The sequence below is a fragment of the Microtus ochrogaster genome, chromosome 6 (assembly GCF_000317375.1).
Source record: "Microtus ochrogaster isolate Prairie Vole_2 chromosome 6, MicOch1.0, whole genome shotgun sequence".
NCBI classification, from domain to species: Eukaryota; Metazoa; Chordata; class Mammalia; order Rodentia; family Cricetidae; genus Microtus; species Microtus ochrogaster.
In genome coordinates, this window is record NC_022013.1 from 85,826,902 (window position 1) to 85,845,793 (window position 18,892).

General features: G+C 45.6%; 1 protein-coding gene across 1 annotated transcript in view; it reads right to left on the reverse strand.

The window, feature by feature from the left end:
* Positions 1-18,892, reverse strand: part of Kif26b (kinesin family member 26B) — a 404,164-nt gene that overhangs the window by 197,659 nt on the left and 187,613 nt on the right. Inside the window, exon 4 of the mRNA XM_005348983.3 lies at positions 12,229-12,395. Within this exon, the coding sequence (XP_005349040.1) occupies positions 12,229-12,395 (167 nt within the window). The remainder of the gene's footprint in view (positions 1-12,228; positions 12,396-18,892) is intronic.

Sequence of the window (18,892 nt, forward strand, 5' to 3'; positions counted from 1 at the left end):
AGAGAGAGAGAGAGAGAGAGAGAGAGAGAGAGAGAGAGAGAGAGAGAGAGAGAGATTAAATTATTGGAGTCTTTGCTTCCTGTAAAAACTTTCTTTATCTTGCAGTAATCTTTTTTTAAAAGCAAAGGTCAAAAGACCTGGAGTTGCTTGGATTTCAGGGCTGTGGGCAGAGAGCATGTAAACATGGTCACCCTCAAAGCCTCTTTTGTGAAGGGGGTGGGGGCATCACAGAATTAACGACTGGTAATTTTGAAGCACCAGGTGTAAAGGAAATACTCTTGTTATTTTTAATTTATGAGCTCCTGTAGCAATACATGCATCAGGATCCCCTCCAGATGTGTAAAGAAATACCAGCAATGCTTAAATTTACTGCAGCTGGAGGAGCCCTTTGCTTCCCTGCTCCCACCCTCAGGCGCAGGGCTGCATAAATCAGCACCCCTCACGTGCCTGTGTTGAACGGAAACAGAGAACATGCGAAGTAGTAAATCCACAACAGGTATCTGGGGCTGCGGTTGGCCATCAGAGCCCTGGAGAGACAGGAAGATTCATGGAATCTGGTCTTATGTTCTCTGTCTTTACTACAAAAGCTCAAACCAAATGTGCGCACCTCAAGGAATGTGTGATCCAACTTACTCGAAATGCCTGAGGGCTGGGCTGCGTCAAGGCCAGGCTGTGAGGAATGGGGTACGGAAGACCAGCTGAGCAGAGTGGGTATGGGACAAACTCCACCTGAGGGCCAGCAGGTGTCACCTCAACAGCCAGGAGTGACCTCTGCAGGCCTCATTAGGGGAGTGATGAACCACACCGAATGCTGGGCGTTTTCACCGGAAACTTGAAACCGAGTCATAATACAGTTAGTATTACGTAGCAACTGGGTAGGGCATCCGCTGTCACTCAAATGCCCAGCCCTGCAGATTTTATTGTCTTGTCATTATTTTGTGGTGGTAGACATACAAGGCTTTATATATGTAGGCCAGGACTTTACCACAGAGCCACAGCCCAATGTTACTAATAAGCAGTAGTTTTTGTTGTGCTGGGATGGAACCCAGGGCTTTGCACAGGGTAGGCAAGCTCTCTACCACTAAGTCCCACCCAATCCTGCAGCATGCAGTGCCAGATTGTGCAACTGCAGAAGTCCGCCATAATTCCACAGAGGAAAGGTGGCAGTGGACAGGACAGGCACTTCTCTGAGCCTGCTCTCAGACATCTATATTCCCGGGTGAGATGGTCCTTCCTAGGGACACTGTTGTCAATCAAAGGGACCAGAGCCATGTTGTTATTTGAAGGAACCAGCACTGGTCACCTTGCAGGCTCAAGAAGGAAGTGGCCCAACTTCCGGGTGAGAGGGTAGTCTTTAGTGGACATGGAAAACAAAGAAAGGAACCCACCGTAAGTACACAGATGAGCAAAAAGAGTGCGTTTCAAAGAAGCTAGGTCTAGAAGAGAGGTCTGCAGGCTTGGGTACGGCAGCCACGGTGGAGAAAGGAGACTCCACAATGCCCAAAGAGACACTGCTTCTGAAGTGAAAGACAGACCTCTCCAGCAAGCAGGGGAGGAAGCTGCCAGTCTCTGTGGCATCCGCCACAGCTATCTTGAGATGCTGTCTGTGGCAGCCAGGAGCTCAGGCTTCTCACTAAAGCTGGATCGTGTAAAGATGGAATGAGCTGGACATTCACCTCTCTCCATGGATGGTACACTCAGGAAAGGGATTTAGGTATCAGATAATAAGCAAATAAAAGAAGAAGAGAATTTCTGACAATAGTGAGTGCTGGGAATAAACCGTTCACTTCTAAACCCCCGAAGTCACCAATACGGCAATACCAGATGATTTGGTGAACTCTTTCCTGCACATGTATTGTTTCTAGCTGTCCTTTGTTGGACTGAGATCTTCGTAATGGGATTGGCTGTCCTATTTCTATTGTAGCATCTTAAGTAGCTAGTGCAGTATAATGTGGACTATCAGTTGGTGGATGACAGATAGATGGGTAAAGGATGGATGATGGATGGATGGATGGATGGATGGATGGATGGATGGATGGATGGATGAGTGGATGGATGGATGGATGGATGGATGTGTGCATGGGTGGGTGAGTGGATGGATGGATGGATGGATGGATGGATGGATGGATGGATGGATGAATAACTGTTCCCAGGATCCTATACAGGGTTCCCTCAGAAGCATCTCTTGGATTGACAATTGGAGTGCCAGTCTATTTAGGAAAGATAAAAGACAGGAAGATCTTGTGTCAGAGTTATTCCAGGGCTGGAACAAGGGAGTGGGTCTATGTGAACTGGCCTCTGCCAGTCTTGTCTGAGAGCTGCTCACAAATTGTTCCCCACCCTGGGACCCTCCGACTTCGCTAACTACATTATACTAAATATGAGAGCTCCAGCAGTCAGTGAAAACCCTCGGCATTGCTACAGGTGTCAGCCCATGAGAAATCTGGGGTTATATGAAACAGAATGAGCAGGAAAAAGCTTTTGCATACGTGTAGAGGAGTTGAGGGTTATCTCATGAGCTCCTAAAAGGCCTTGGAGAAAGAGGCTTGAGGCAGGGCCAAGCAGCAGGGAGGGAAGAAGGACCCTGCAGCCAGCCTGGACACAGCCCGTTCGGGTTTTCAGACATAAGGAAATTCTTGACTCTGTCTAGACCCTTCCCAGTGGCCGGCCTGATTCGAGGAGCTCCACACTGGTAGAAACAATGGCTTTAAACACCCGGTGTTCGGAGTATGGGTAGGGCAGCTGAAGTTTTCTTTCAACCCGAGGCAATAACTCAAAGTCTGTATAACCAGGTTTCAAATCAGTCTGTTTCCCCCACAAATGCTGCCTCGGCACTTGGGGTTGGGCATCAGAGAGACAGCTATAATAAAGCATAGAAATTTATTTGAGAAAAATGAACATTTATTTTTAGAAGTATCTAGAAGACTGGAGACAGGATCCTGAGCGATGGTTTATATCCCGTCATTTTCTCTCGTCTTGTGTTGATTTTCCCTGTTTTCACCACAGGCCCCGGGGACAAGTCCTCTCGTGTCCCTGCCAAGGCCTTTTCTTTCCTTCACTGGGCTTTAAAACGACAAACCATAGCCCGGGAAGGCTTTGGTTCTGGAAGATGCCAAGAAAATGAGACAGGCCATTATTTCCAGGCTCATGAAACCTTCTTCCCCAAATTTTTAATGTGCTTCCTGAACAAACAAGTCAGGTATCAGAGGACAAAAGCATCTAGGTCCAATATGACATCCCATCCACTCCCGTCGGTTAGAGGAAATGATGGGCAGTTACCAGAAGTAGCCACTGCTGAGCCGAACCATGTGAAAACCAACAATGAGAATTTTCCCACGTGCCTACCCATCTGAATCACCTCTATCAATAGCACTAATCTTCCAGTCCACGATAAATTATCTTACAAGCACCACCCCACCGTTTCTTTTACATATTCTATTCTTCGGAGAAGCAAGAGAGACCTACGTTTTCAAGCCCACCTAATTCATTCTTTTGACATTTGTTCTCTGAGTGTCTGTCACCATGGGAGCCAAGTCCTGGGGGTGTGGAAGCCAGGCTACCACTCTCCTGTTCTCATGAGCTCCGGTAGAAGCAGTGGAAATGTTTGCCAGAGTCATGAGCTGGAAGAATCGGAAGCCAGAAAATGCAAATGCCTTCCCAGAAGAGGAAGCAGAGATACCAAGCAGATATCTCTCTCTCTCTCTCTCTCTCTCTCTGACTCCGTGTGACCTATTTCGAACCAAACCATCATGCCAATGTCCCTTAAGTGTCCTTTCCTACTTCCTGGGTAAAGCACAGAGATCACCCTGGATGGATCTGTTTCCCTCAGCAATGCCATTCATCAGCCTGCTTAGCCTCCACCCTGCCCTGCACGGAATAATACATCTTTAGTTTCTCTAATGTCTTCCCTACGATTTTATCCCCAAATGCTTTACACACCTCACGAAGACAGCTTTAGAATTAAAATAATCAATCAGAGCGAGGAACAGAAAGCAGGGAGGCTCGCTGAAGGAAGAAGACGGAGAGCCCTGATCGGCTGTGCTCCTCAGGTGACTGAGAAGTCCTCCTCCACTGTAACACCCTTCCTCAGGTTTACTGTCCCAGGCCGCATTCCCTCTCTGGCCCTTTAAATGCCTCCTCTTGGAAACACAGTTAGGTAACTGAGCTGCATAAGGTGTTCAGGTTCCTGGCGATGACTTTTTCATACTGGGAAAGGATGCAATTTCCCCCAAAGCACCCTAGAGCAAAAGGAACAGTCACCTCTTATGCACACAGCTTGACCAATGTAGGGAACTTCTAAGCACTTCAGCAGAGGACAATCTGGAGACTCCCAAGATTCAAATGATTTTTTATTAACAAATCCTTTCCTAGTGGCTTTGTGTGGGAGTACTGATGCAGGGTGGGGCTTTAATCATTGTAAACTGGAATGCCTGGGAAGGCTTTGTCGAGAAAGCGGCATTTGCATAGATTCAAGGCTGGAAGTGCTGCACCAAGCAGACACAGGGAAAGGACAGCCGGAAATGAAAGAGCAAAGCTTAGGAGGGGGAACTTTACCAGGGAGGGGAGCCAGGTTAGTGTGCAAGGGGTGCACAAGCAAGAGGGAGCGTGGGGAGGAGAATGGGACAGAGAGACTATGTAAGGCCTCCAAAAATCTCTAGCTTTTGCTCTGTGGCATGGGAAGTATTATTTTACACCAAGCACTGGTGGCACATGCCTTTAATCCCAGCACACAGGAGGCAGAGATAGGTGGATGCCAGCAAGTTCAAGGTCAGCCTGATCTACAAAGCCAATTCCAGTGCACAGAGAAATCTTGTCTAGAAAAAAACAATAAAAAATAAAAAATATTATTTTACTAACTAATAAAAGAACGAGATCTATTGATCACAAGACCACATATCCCCCTGCATGCATGTGTGTGTGTGCGTGTGCATACACACACATACACATGTGTATACACACTCAGATTCTGAAGTGAGCTTGGCATTTACTATTGTTATTATTATTAATTATTTATATAACTGTGTATACATGTATATGTGTGTGCTTCTGTATATTTGTGTATCTGTGTGTGTGTGTGTGTGTGTTTGTGTGCATGTATGTTGTACAGAAGCCAGAGACTGACATCAAGATGTTTACCCTGGATCTCATCTCTACCTATTTTAGAGACAAGGCCTCTCTAAAACCTGGAATTTGCGATTGCAGCTAAATGCACTGGCCAGCAAGCCCCTGGGATCTCCCGGCCATTCCTCCTAACACAGGGGTAAGTACACACCACCATGCCCAGCTTTTAGGCCCGAGGGATTTGAACTCAGTTCCTTTTGTTTGCTTTACAAAGGGAGCCCCCAGCCCAGCTCTGGCACCCGTTCTTTATGTTGGTGATGCCATTTTTACATTGGATCTCCTACCCATCTTTGTCTTTGGAGGCAGAACATCATGGAGGCAGAGAGCAGTCAAAGATTCATTCATCAAACATTTCTTGGGAGTTCATTTTACTATGGGGCTTCAGCCATGAACAGAGACAACTGCCTCTGCCTTTTGGAGCTGGCATTCTGGTTCAGCGGCTCTGGATCTAGACCCTACACAATAGCTGTGTGACCTTGGACCATTTACCTCATCGTTCTGTGCTTTCGTTTTCACGTCTGTGATGGCACACTAGCAGAGCCAACTCAGGGGCACTTTGGGAGCTAAAAATGTGGCGATGAGGATGGTGCATGGAACTTGGGAACGCCAAGGACCAGGCAAGCCACCGTGATTTCCACACGGGTAAACACTGATGAGAGGAGACCAGCTGCAAGCATACTGCAGCAGGGTGGTAGCAGAGGTGCATCCTCCCCCTCGTCCCCTCCTTCTGCTCCTCTCTACTTGACCGTTGCTTCCACTCCTTCTCAGCATACTGTACGTCACCCCTAAATTCAAATCCTAAGCAAAAGAGCATCTTCCATCTTCCACTTTGATTTAATTTAACGCTTTGGTTGGTTTACAAGGTCAATGTCATGAGAGTTTTGACTTGCGGTGTTTGTGGCATGACTCACCACTGAGCTCTAGGCTAACAGAATTCTTTTTTTCCACAGTCATGCAGCCCAGTCTGGCCTTGAACTTGAAATGTAGCTAAGGTTGGCCTTGAACTTTTGATCCTCTCCTCCTATTTCTACCTGGTGACAGAATTCTCTGTTCTTCCTTTCTTTCTACTTGCCTGCATTAGAGCTCAACTTGTCTGGACTATAAAATCAAGATCTGGGGGCTGGGGCCATAGTTCAGTCAGTAAAGTACTGGCCTTGCATGCAAGATGGGGATCTAGTTTATATCACTCAGAACCCATAAGTAAAAGCCAGGAACAGTGGTACTCAGTCATAATCCCAGTGCTGGGAAAGTGGGAGAGAGGCACATAAAGAAGTGAAATACCTTCAAAGCCAGGCATGGTGATGGATGCTTACTTCACTTGGAAAGTAGAGGTAGGAGGATCCTAAGTTCAACACCAGCCTGAACTGCACAGTGAGTTCAAAGTCAACCTGATCTACAACAACAGATCAAACAAACAAACCTTCAAAATTTAGAATTATGAAGTAGACTAACTGAACCCACAAGAACATGGCCTCGAGGGTGGGCTTTACTCCGCCAGTCTTTGGAGATCTCATTACCAAAGGGTTCTGACTCCTTATGGGTTTTAAGAGCTGTTGGTCTGCACTCCCTGTATAGGTGGCTTCCTTTCTAAGGCCTAAAGCTGGATCTTTGCAGTGGCTCTAGAGACTTGGGTAGCTATCAGGCAGGATTACAAAGACCAGACAAAGGCAGGTGCCATGTGGGTGTCTACAGGGAGGGTTCACTGAGTTTTCCACCCAGGACAGGGATCTATCCTGCTGTGGCAGGTTCTGTGTTAAGGTCATCTCAAAGACTCAGATGATCACATGCTATCTTCACCATGACACTGTGAAGCAGACAGATGATATCCAGGAAAAATAGAAAGTCAAAGATCAGAGCGGTCAAGTTATCTGTCTAGTATAGGGCTTGAGGTTAAGCCTTGAACTGGACCATCTTCCCATTTGCGTTCTTCAGTGTCCATCCCAGTCTATCACCAACACCAGTAAGAAGTCAATCAAAACTAGAGACTCAGATGCAGAAGGCAATTAACAGGGATCCCAGGGATGCTACAGGTTCACTGACGCTTTGTCCTCAGACATTCGCACCAACGCATGCCCGGGGTTTGTTTTAAATGGTTTGTAGATGTTGCGAGATGATAGCCAATACCTCGACAAGATGGCAGTTAAACATAATTGCTGTGTAGGTGGAAATGCACATGGTGTGTGCTCTCCATAGCAGGAGCTGGTTAGGGAGGCACTCAAGGGTGCAGGGTCTCACACTGGTATGTGTCAAACAGGTACCACTTCTGCTCTGCTCTGCCCAAGTCAATACAAACTGTCTAGATGGATGTTTGGGATGACACATTAGGGCATTAGATCCCCTGAGCCTGGAGTCACAGACAATTGTGAGACATTATCCAGGTGCCCAGACTCAAACCCCAGTTCTCTAATAGAGCCACGAGTGCTCTTAATCGCTGGTCCAAACTCCCAGCCCTTCAGATTCCTTTTAACACAGGGCTTCACAGTGGAGGCACTAAAAGCAGCCACTTGTTTGAATCGCTTTTGCCATGTCTCAGGCAATAATGAGTTATTTTTTCATGCAACCTACGCCTGATACTGTTTCCTGGGGCCTCGGAAATCCAAAGGCACCAGCTACTCACTCAGCTCCTTCTTATTGTCTTCCTTTCACACAGCCACTGAGGTGAGTCTAAGAGAAACTCCATTTCTACAACTGTAGCTCCTAAAAGTTCACCTCATCCATATGCATGAGCGCAGTTCTTTCTTTTCCAAGAAGTGCTCAGAACCCTTTCTAAGAAGACTAAAGCTAAGCCTGCCAGGAATACATAAGCCGGAGATCCTGAGGCTGATAGTTTCGCCCTCCTAGATTCTTGCCTAGCTCGGCTTAGCTGCGAAGAAAGGGGACAGGAAAGGTTGGCGCATCTGGAACCCAGGCCACTCCTGCAGGTGGTTAGGGAAAAGATGCCCCCACTGGAGCTCCGTGGGAGCCTCCCCACCAGCAGGTGGTGCTTTGGCCTCACCCCACTTAAGGTCTGTTCACAAATGGGTGTCCTGGGCCAGGACAAGTGACACGATTGCACATCAGCCCTCACCAGTGCCCCATAGGAAGGGCCACGGTGGCCCTGCTTCCCTAGGAAGCTGTGGACTAGGCAGGGTTAGAATGGAGGAGAGACGAGCGATATGGCAGACGAGGAGCAGAGGAAAGTCCATCTGAGTGAGACCTTCAAGAACAAGGAGGCAGGGTTAATACCATGTGCTTCTATGGGAACACGAGAAACTGGGAAGAATAATTACAGAGAATCTCTCCAAAAAGATATCTTAAAAGTTCTAACACAGCTCTTGTCTATGTGTTTTGGGGTTCTTGATGTTTTTTTAAAAATCTGTTGAGGTGTAATTCTAATAATGAACACAATCCCGGAATTTAGCTGCTCCAGTCAGTAAAGTCAGAGGCAGAAATGAAGCCCTGGCTCTACTCCCTAAGTCAGCAAGAGACGAATCTTGGCTCCATTTTTCTCCCCCTGCATCTCCCGAGACCAATCGTGGTGTTCAGGTGGCTTTTCCCAGTAATGGTTGTTGATGTGTTTTGCAAGCATCCCTGCAGGGAACTGTGTTTGATAGAGGACAAGGGCATCAACTCTGGGCAGTCCCATGATCCTCCTCATCCCTCTTGGACTTAATAAGCTCAGAGCACACGATCAAGTACCACTATTAAGTGTACAGTAGCCAAGGATGAAAGGAAACCTCCTCTATCTAAGATTACACATGCAAAGCCTTTGCTGTAGTCAGTGCGAACCAGGAACTATTTTTATTTGGTTATCAGTAGATGTAATAGCAATAAGAATGGGGATAGTCCTAACTACAGCCACGTGTGCATACGTGGTACTAAGACTGGTCCACTGGGGGCTGACCAGAGAGGAAATTGGTCCTCACGACAGAGTTAGGCATCAAGAGTCAGCCCCTACAATCAGCTTACACTTGACCTGGTTTTAGTACAATGACAATCTCCAGCCTCAGGAGCTACTGTTCAAATCAGTCATATAATAGTCAGGGACATGTTCAAGAAACTTGGAGAAAACTGTCAGGCGGTAGAGGAGCCACTTAAAGACAAAGATGGAAGAAACAGCAGGGAGGATTTGACAGATGCTAGCATAGCAACATCCCTAGGAAAAGAACAAGTTTGGACCAAAGACAAAAGGTGAGAGAAGTTGTGTGTGTGTGTGTGTGTGTGTGTGTGTGTGTGTGCGTGCGTGTGTGCGCGCGCGCGCGCGCTAAGATCTGCCCCTGGGGGAGGTTGATGAGAGGAGTACCATGGCGTGATAGTGACTTTATCAGAGGACAGGACAGTATGGCAGGTGAGAAGGCAGAGCACTTGGATCCTACAAAACAAACATAAGATGTGTTGGTCACTTGTCATCATCGTGACCAAAATCCTTACCATAAACAATTCAAGGGAGGCAAGATTTATCTTAGCTCACATTTCAGAGGGCTCAATCCATGGAGACTTGGCCCTATACTCTTGATAGAACATGGCAGTGGCAATGCATGGCTGATCTTCAATTGCTGAGAGACAGGGAACAGAGAGAGGGGGGAAATACAGGAAGGAGCCCAGGCACCATGCAGCCTGCAAGGACATGTTCACAGTGTCAACTTCTTCCAACTAAGTCTCAACTCCTACCCTTCCCCACATGACAACATCATATTATTTATGAATACACTGAGGGCTTGATGGATCCATCCACGATATCAGAACCTTCATGGTCATCTTGTCTCTGGGAATTCTTCCAAGACATAACCAGGAGTGGATTTTACTGATCTCCTATTTACTGCTCAATCAGGCTTAGCCATCACAGTGGGCATTGAACACTAGAGTTTATCCAGAATATTTAAACCCAGGACAGATATATTTTTAATCAACAGAAAAAAAAAAAGTAATGTGATTAGATCTCCAAATGGTAAGCCATTAAGTATAAGACACAGAAGGAAGGAGACAGACAGAGACCACAGTTGTTTATGGTTTTTCAGGTTATTTGGGAATGAAAACTCAGTGTGAAGATATGAGGTCATCTGAAGGATTCATTTTCTTTTCCAAGGTTTGAGGCAATTCCATGCATGATACAGGATCTACGCATTGTTTTTCGAATGACAGTGAAATTTCCATTGTCTCAGCCCCCAATGACAGGGTTCCCCTCCATTGGGTTCTGTGTACTTTAAATGATAGAAAGCAAAGGACATAATATGTGAGCAGTCAACACATGGGGAACTTTAACCACTCCTCCTAGCTCATCATTTCTTCTCAGTGATGTAAAATGGATGCTAACGGATTCACACATTTGAAACAGCCTTCGGGCTCAATACCAACACATGACTGACCAATTTGAGGATAGATGTGCCAACTTCTTCTTTAGATCTACCATCATCTCTTTTAGTCCTTCTTTGAGACAGAGTGGCTGGCCTCCTCTAACTCACTATGTATCCAAGCATGACCTTAAACTTTTAAACTTCCTGTCTCCTAAGTGCTGATATTACAGGCGTGTACCCCCATTCAGTACAACTTTCGCCCTACACTCCCCAGACAGGGACCTCACTCTCTGAGGGATATGGATACCAGCAAGTTCTCCTTCATCCCCAGAGAGCCGGGAGATGGCTCCCTCCCGTTCTTCGGTTTCACTCAACCTTCACTCACACATGTGGGTACTTCGCAGAGCCATCAAAATGGCCTTTTACATGGTGACCCAAAGATTTCTGCCTGCAGTGACTTCTCACTCCTCAGCCAACGTTCACCTGCCTGTGGCTACACTCTGATAAGTTTCTCAGGTCTCAGGATCATCTGGGCTTGTGACGTGTCCTCCTAAACTCTTACATCTCTTCATTCCTGCTCTGCATGGCAGGATGTAACACCCCAGTGAGCTTGGGTTCCCTGCTAGTGGTCCAGACATCATTGAGATTCACAGACAGACGGAGCTAACATGACCAGCATACATGCATGTTCTGTCACGTTCCCCATATCCAAGCCAGTCCAAATGTTCAGAGGAGAATAAACAGGGCACCTTGATACAAAGGGGCCCTCAAAGCTGGCCCCCCAACAAGCCCTCCCTGCCACCTAGTATGAATGGTATCTTATCTAGGACGCTGGCCCTCCCTTTCTCAATCAGAGCCCCTCCCTTATATTTGTGGCCTGCATGCCACCGTGCCTATGGGTAAGAAAAGCCCCATGGTATACTGGCCAGGCCCACATGAATTAAACTCTTGTAATAGTCTTAATAATTTAACATCATCTAATTTTAATCTTCAAACTAGACATTACCCCCGTTTTACAGATGTGGAAACTGAGCCACGCAAGCCCTCAGACTTCATACCCAATGCTACTTATTCTAGATCCTATTTACTCCGGAGTCTGAGAATCCTAGACAGAAATTTTCTAAGGTCTAGCTCCAAGTATCAAGTAAAGAATGAGTTGTGAAGAGCAGGGCAGAGGTAGCAACCATCTGCTATTTCTGTCTCTGCTCTGAATTAACTCAGACGAACCTTCCTGATCCTCAGTTTCCTCCTTCATAAAACCATGAGATTGAATTAGATAACCCTGCCGCCCCGCTCAGCTGTCCTTCGTCTCCAGTCCCGTCTTGGCCTTGCTGCTAAAATTAGGCAGACAACATAGTTGAAATACCTTTCAATTTTGGTTCTCATGGCTTTGACTATATACCCAGTGTTTGATTCGTTATATATGCAGCTAAGAAGGAATACACTTGCCATCTTGTTCCTAGTCTCTTTTTGGTAGGTTCATGAGCAATTAAGTCTGGGGTCGCTAGCCACAGGTCTGTACCTGTGGCATCCATACCCCAAGGAAGGCCATCTTTAGAGCCATACATTCTGACAACAGTGGTTCTCAACCCAGGGCACATCCGACTATTCCAGAACATAGGAAGGAGACAGGCACACTGCTTGTAGCGGACAGAGGCCGAAGATGCCGCGGAGCACACTACAATGCACAGGGCAGTTCTCTCAGCACAGAATGTCTGACTCACAGTGTCAACAGTCTTAAAATGCCCTCTACTGCTTCCAGCTGATCCGGTCCACACAGGAGGTTCACTAGCCAGGTGTATCCAAAAGAGCCAAAGAGCTGAGCATCTCTTACCGTGCAAAGAAGGAAGCCGCCACTGAGGTACCCGTGGAAGTCTCACTAGCCACACAGGAGCCCTGGGAGGCAGGGACGCTGCTCGCTACAGGCTTGTCTGCATTGTAGCGGTTCAGCGCCGATTCCGTCAGTCCCTCTCGGCCGGTCTCTGTCATCAGCTGGGAGATCTGACAAAGAAAACGACATGGAGTTCATTACCTGGGGCTCACAGGATTCCTGCCCATTGCAGGCAGCTTGCTGTCTGGAGAACTGGTGGATTTAATCCCACCCACGCTCTGTAACCTGGGGAGCACAGGGTTTCTCTGACCATTTGTCAGCATGTTAGCTAGGTCACTTCCTTATTCCCATCTAAAATAATGGAGCAAAATAACCCCCAACATTGTAGGTTGCATTACACCTACTTCTTCCCTTCCTGGGGAGGGGAAAGTGTCCCACATGCTCTTCACAGACCAGGACCAGAACCGTGACATGACCTGATGCTAGCTAGGCCCCAAGTGCTCACAAACCGAGGAACAGGCAGAGGTTCGGTTGATGAAGGCATGAACAATTCTGCTAGTGATTCAGGTAAAGGGTTCTCAGGAGCAGTGCTTGGGCTCGGCTGTGGGAAGGCAGGTGGATTTCAGAGGCGGACAGAAGCAGACACAGCTACCACGTCTTCATGGAGTATGTAGAAATTTTGGACTTCATTTTCCTCTGGATCCATTAACAGGACCATGGAAGATTTCTGCTTTGTTTCTTCTTGTTTTTGCTTTTGAGACAGGGTTTTTTATAGCCCAGGTTGGCCTAGAACTAGATATGTAGCTAGGACTAGCCGTGAACTCTTCAACTTCCCGTTTCTACCTCTCAAGTATCGGGATTACAGGAATGTACCTCCCCATCTGGCTAAAGTATTAGTAAAGTGTTATGGCTGGTTTGGTCAGCTTGATACCATCTGTGGCCTAGATCAGGTTGGAAGACCCACCCTGAATCTGGGTGGCATTTCATAGGCTGGGCTCTGAACTGTATAAAAGGGAAAAATGTACAGATCAAGCAAACATGCAGAGATCCATTGTACTGTTCCCAACTGACCAAGTGACATCACTAGCTAGCTGTTTCAGGCCCGGGATCCTTTGATTTCCCTGCTATGACGGACTGTAACCTGGAATAGTACAGCAAAATAAATCATTCCCGGCTTGACTTACTCTCTGCCGGGGCATTTTATCACAGCAACAGAAATAAGATTAGAGCGTATCCTGTTTTTTTGTTTGTTTGTTTGAGAGTAGGTCTCTTGCAGCATAGACTTCCCTTGAACTTCCTATGTAGCAGAGACTGTTTCCAATTTTTTTAAACCAGTGATTGCTTTTGTAACAGAAGTCCACATAGATAGTCCATTCTGTCTATCTCCCCCACAATCTGCTATAAAGACCCAGACTTCTGGGGAAAATGAGGATATGGTATAGAAACATATTCCTGTTCATCTCACATTAGGATGGTGGTTGTGGAGTAAAGTGGGCTATGTCTGGAGACATAGCAGCACGCAGAGATAACAAAAGCGTGTTTGTGGAATGGATCTAGGCGATTTTATTTTCTCCTGCACCCAACTACCTGATCAAATCTTATTTCCTACAGTCCTTTAAATAATCAAATGTATTTCTTTTCCAGTTTTCATTATCTTGTGGGGCATGCCCTCATTCGTGCTGGGCAGGCACTCTACCACCGAGTACGCTCCAGTCCTTCCTTTTCAGTTCAGTTGGTCTTGGTGCTTAGCTGTACCAGGCACTTCAGCAGGCACATTTGCAAACACAACTTCGCATCTCAGATGTCTTCAGTATTTACTTCAATATTTACCTCCTTTGCAATCTGTACTTGAGTCCCTGGCTGACAGTAGACAGGATAGCTGGCTGCATCCAGCTACATCTTTATCACTGAAAGTCAGAGGAGCCAGGCGCCCTCTTAGAAGTAGCTGTAGCTGTTCAAACACAGCAATCAAAATCATGTTGTTTCCAGATGATTCTGAGAGAGGAGCTTGCTTATCAGATGAGCCACTATTCACTGACTGTACTGGAAAGCAGGCTTCTGAGTGCTGGGGCTCAGTGGACAATGTCTCACAAAGGGGCTATCATGCATGTCACCAAGTCACTAACCCTCATGAACTTACTCCCTTCAGCCTCGACAATTATCACAAGACAATATGACCAGTCATGGATGAATTACCTCAGAGTCAAAGAGACAAATGCTTGCCTGATGGATAAGATTTAGTTAGGAAAGGTCTGTCTAAGACAAATTCCTTCTCTGGCTTCGAACTGAAGATAGCCATCCCAGAGTTGTACGCATGTTAAACAGAAAGGCTGAAGATACCAAGAGCATCAACATATCTGCTAGCCCTCTAAGACTGACAGGTCCTATCCCTTCTTCAAGACCCAAGGGAGACAGACAACAAAAGGTATATAGACAGCTTGGCTCTTGCTCCCCATTCACAGTTGTGGAGAGAGCTGCAAAAAAGACACATGATTCACCCAGGCCTCAAAGCACAAGAGAAATGTAGGCCCTGCCTGATGCCATTCTGTTTTCCTTCCTCAGACCATCTGTTATCTGATGTGGGAGGTCCTTCTGTATATGTGTTATTTTTATTGGATAATAAATAAAGGTGTTTTGACCCATGGCTTAGCAGAGCAAAGTCAGGTGGAAAATCCCAACAAAGATAAAGAGAGAAAGTAGGTGGAGTCAAAGAGATGTCATGTAGCTGCTGAAGGAGAAGGATATGCCGGCTAGAACCCTACCAATAGGCTACAGCCTCATGGTGATACACAGATTAATAGAAATGGGTTCATTTAAGATGTCAGAGCTATCTAGAAATACACTTAAGCTATTGGCCAAATAGTATTGTAACTAACATAGTTTTTGTGTGATTACTTGGGTCTGAGCTATTGGGAAATGAGCAAGCCGTCTCCTTTTACAAAATGGTGCCCAACGTGGAGCAACTACATCCACATAAAACCTGAGAGAGCTTGGGGAGAAATTCTAGAGACAAAAGAATATAGTTAAGCATGGCTTCTTGTTAGCAGCATTTTCTAGGGTGGGCTCTGTTTGCTAGAGACAAGAAGAGGCATGAATCCTTTAAGTGAAGGCTTTCTGACTCAACATTAACAGCAATAAAGGAAGGGCTTCTTTAAGAGTCTGCTTCCTGGTTCATGCTGGTAGCATGAAACTCTGGCTCTTTCAGGAGGTCCTACACTTAAATGGGGTTTGTAAACAGCATGCTACTAGTTACTTAATGGTGACATAGACCTGCTGCATCCCTGGAGCTGGGGCAATGAGCACGGCTTGCAGAGCTGGCGGTGATCATACCTCCGCCATGTTGGACTGGGCAGGGTCAAAAGGTAAAGCAGTCTTAGTCCTAGCCATGCCACTTAGCATTTTAACAATCACTCTTGGTCAGAAAATAATTACAAATACACAAGAGAGACAGATTCAGACAAAAAATAAACCTCTGAACAGGTCACGGTATGTAAAAAAAAAAATGTATGTAGGCTTAGGAGAGAGAGTAAAAAGAGTATAGGCAGAAAAAAGGTAAAGATAATAAAATAAATACTAAAAAGTAATAGAGTAAAAAAATAAGACACGTAAAGATAAAAATACACGGAGACCTGGATTGTGCATATTATTGAGTTTTCTTCAAATTTTTGACTGCAGAAAGACATTTGTTTCTGGAGGCTGCTAAGTTAAACTAACATAAAGGTATCTTGACTTCAAATTTTGGGTTTAAGGATATGATACTTTGGAAAAGGGGTTCTGCTTTTGTTTACACAGATGATGAGAAGCTGTGGATTTCTATCAGGCTAATGTGGTTTAATGAAACAAGACCCCTCCCCCAAAAGGTCTTTATAAACCCCAAATACTTTGCCCAACAAATGGCAGAAAGCAGTTTGGAGAAAACTATGCCAAATTCCCAAAATAATTGTTTATAAATGTTTGTTTTCACGTAAAGGGGGATATGATATATAGATATGAATACTTTGCATTGGTATGTATGGATCTTAGTCTATTGATACAAATTTAAAGCTGATTTTGTTACACTGTATATATGTATATCTGCTCTTGTTTAAGGTATGGTGTTTGTACAGCTCATTTAAAAGTGTAATGTATAATTAAAATTATAGATTAATAGATAGTCATTTATAATAGTCAAACTTATGGTCATGTTAGGTTTTTCTAGATATATAGAGATATATTTCAGTTAGATAGATCTTCAACACTTCAAAGACCTATGGAATATGACACTTAAAATTTTTTAAGAACTTAGATTTTTCTTGACAGTGAGACATGACTGCTTCTGGCAGCACCAATTACTTCAGAGAAGTTAATGGGCATTGAAGAAACTTGTAATGGAACTTGCCTTCAATGTGACAAGGCTAGTCATTTGAGCAAGAAACTGCTCTTGCCTGGACTGCTTGATGGTATGCTGTGTGAACTGGACTTGCAGGACCCACAGAAAATGATTGGCCAACTTGTCTAAAGAAAGTGAGACAGTCCCTTCAGGGTTCCTGCTTCATAAAAGAGTCTGCCAGACATTCTGCAGACTACAAAAGAAAATGACTGCTAAACAAACCTTCAAGTTTTCTGCTTTATGGAAAAGTCTGCTGGATACTATGGGCCTGTAGACTGAAGATGAATGCCCCAATGGTACAGACGAACTTTGGGTGACTGTCCAGGCAGTGAGATGTCTCTATCAATTCTAAAACTTTGGAAGTTGCTTATCAGGCACTTCCTGTTTACTTAGGTATTATTATATCCTTCTGGGGTCTTTGAAAAGTTAAAGACATACATATAGTTATAGATTTCCTTAGTTATGATAAAAGATAAATTTTAAGTATAAAGCTTTACACTCATAAAACTAGGCTAGATGATAGAGTATTTTCCTTAATTTGCCAAATGTAAATAGACTAAATATTGTAACTGTAATTCTTGTTTGGTAATTGTTTTTTATATGTAATTTTCCCATGTTCAAGCTAAAACCTTCCTTTCTATTTAGACAGAAAAGGGAGATGATGTGGGATATCCTTCTGCATGTGTGTTGTTTTTATTAGATAATGAACAAAGCTGTTTTGACCAATGACTTGGCAGAGCAAAGCCAGGTGGAAAATTCCAACAGAGATACAGAAAGTAGGCAGAGTCAAAGAGATGCCATGTAGCTGCCAAAGGATAAGGCCATGCCCGCTAGAACCTTACCAGTTGGCCACAGACTCGTGGTGATACACAGATGAATAGAAATGGGTTCATTTATGATGTCAGAGCTAGCTAGAAATGCATTTACACTATTGGCCAAACAGTGTAACTAATATAGTTTCTGTGTGATTACTTGGGTCTGCACAGTTGGGAAAGGAGCAAACAGTCTCCTTTCACAGTTACCCAAGTATTTGAACAAGCTAAAGATTTGGCGGATTATAGAAAGTAAACCTAAACCGTGCTAAGTGCCTCACTCTATGAGATTTGGGGGAATCATGAGGTTTGCAGGGAAAGAATCAAACCAGAAAACTAGACATAGACTAGAAATGTTTAGTGAGCCTAGAACATGCCCTGTCTCAGAATAAAGCCACCCACATATATGCACATATATGTTGCATGTGTATGTATATACACTATCTCACTATCTATAACAGGCTAATAGAGACCTTAGAGACTTCCAGATGTGCGTTCAGACAAACTTCTAAGTGAAAGAAAGGGCCTGGTAGGCAGGAAGGAGAAGGGGGATCCGCTGTTTCCCTGCTGTTGCTGTAGGGCTGAGCAATACAGCACCAGGCTGGGATGTAGAGACTCCAAGAGGAGGGTAGGTCATTTCCAACATGCTTCTGAAGGAAGGAAAGGACCCCCTGGTATCCCTGGCTTCTGTCCTCTTACCCATCAGCCTTTAGTGGGGATCCCCTGCTTCTGTCTCTCCACAGAGTCACTTGGAACAGGTATCCTATGCTGTTTCTGTGTTTTGTAGGTAGCCATCCTGCTCCTGGCTCCTGAGTTTCTGTCAGGGCGGTGGCCATTCCTTTCAGCTAGTAGAAAGGGTTATAAGAAGGGCCCCTTTTCCTGCTAGCTATAATCAAGGCTCTGTTTTTGTGTGACAGTCCTCACTAGAATCTTCGCTACTGTGGCCCTGAGGCCCTGAGATCTCTCCCTCCCCTACCTCTGTCCAGTACTCCTCCCTCTGGCTTTTAGGTCAGGTGCAGGTGGGAGGAGGCAGGGCCCACAGGAATGAGCAGCAGTGGATGACTACAAGCTCTCCCCACAGTCTTGAGCGTGGTCCTGGAGAGACTAAATCCTAAGACAGCATACCCACATCACTAAGAAGAAAAGGAAAGTTCAGAGAGGTTATAACTCCCTGGGAGAAAACAGGTAGGAAGTGAAGAAACCCAGACTGGTACCACACTGCTGTGACGCCCCCCACGGTGATCTCTTATGGTCCACCCTTGGTCTAACTACCTTCCTCCAGCTCTGCACCCCGGCTGCCTCCAGTTCTGATCCCCCACCCCCAGCTCTGGCCCCTCTACTGTGCCCTCCCTCGCTGGGCTTCCCAGCTCCAGCCCCTGCTCTGTCCCCCAGTTCCCTCCCCCTAGCTCTGGCCCCTCTACTGTGCCCTCCCTCGCTGGGCTTCCCAGCTCCAGCCCCCTGCTCTGTCCCCCAGTTCCCTCCCCCC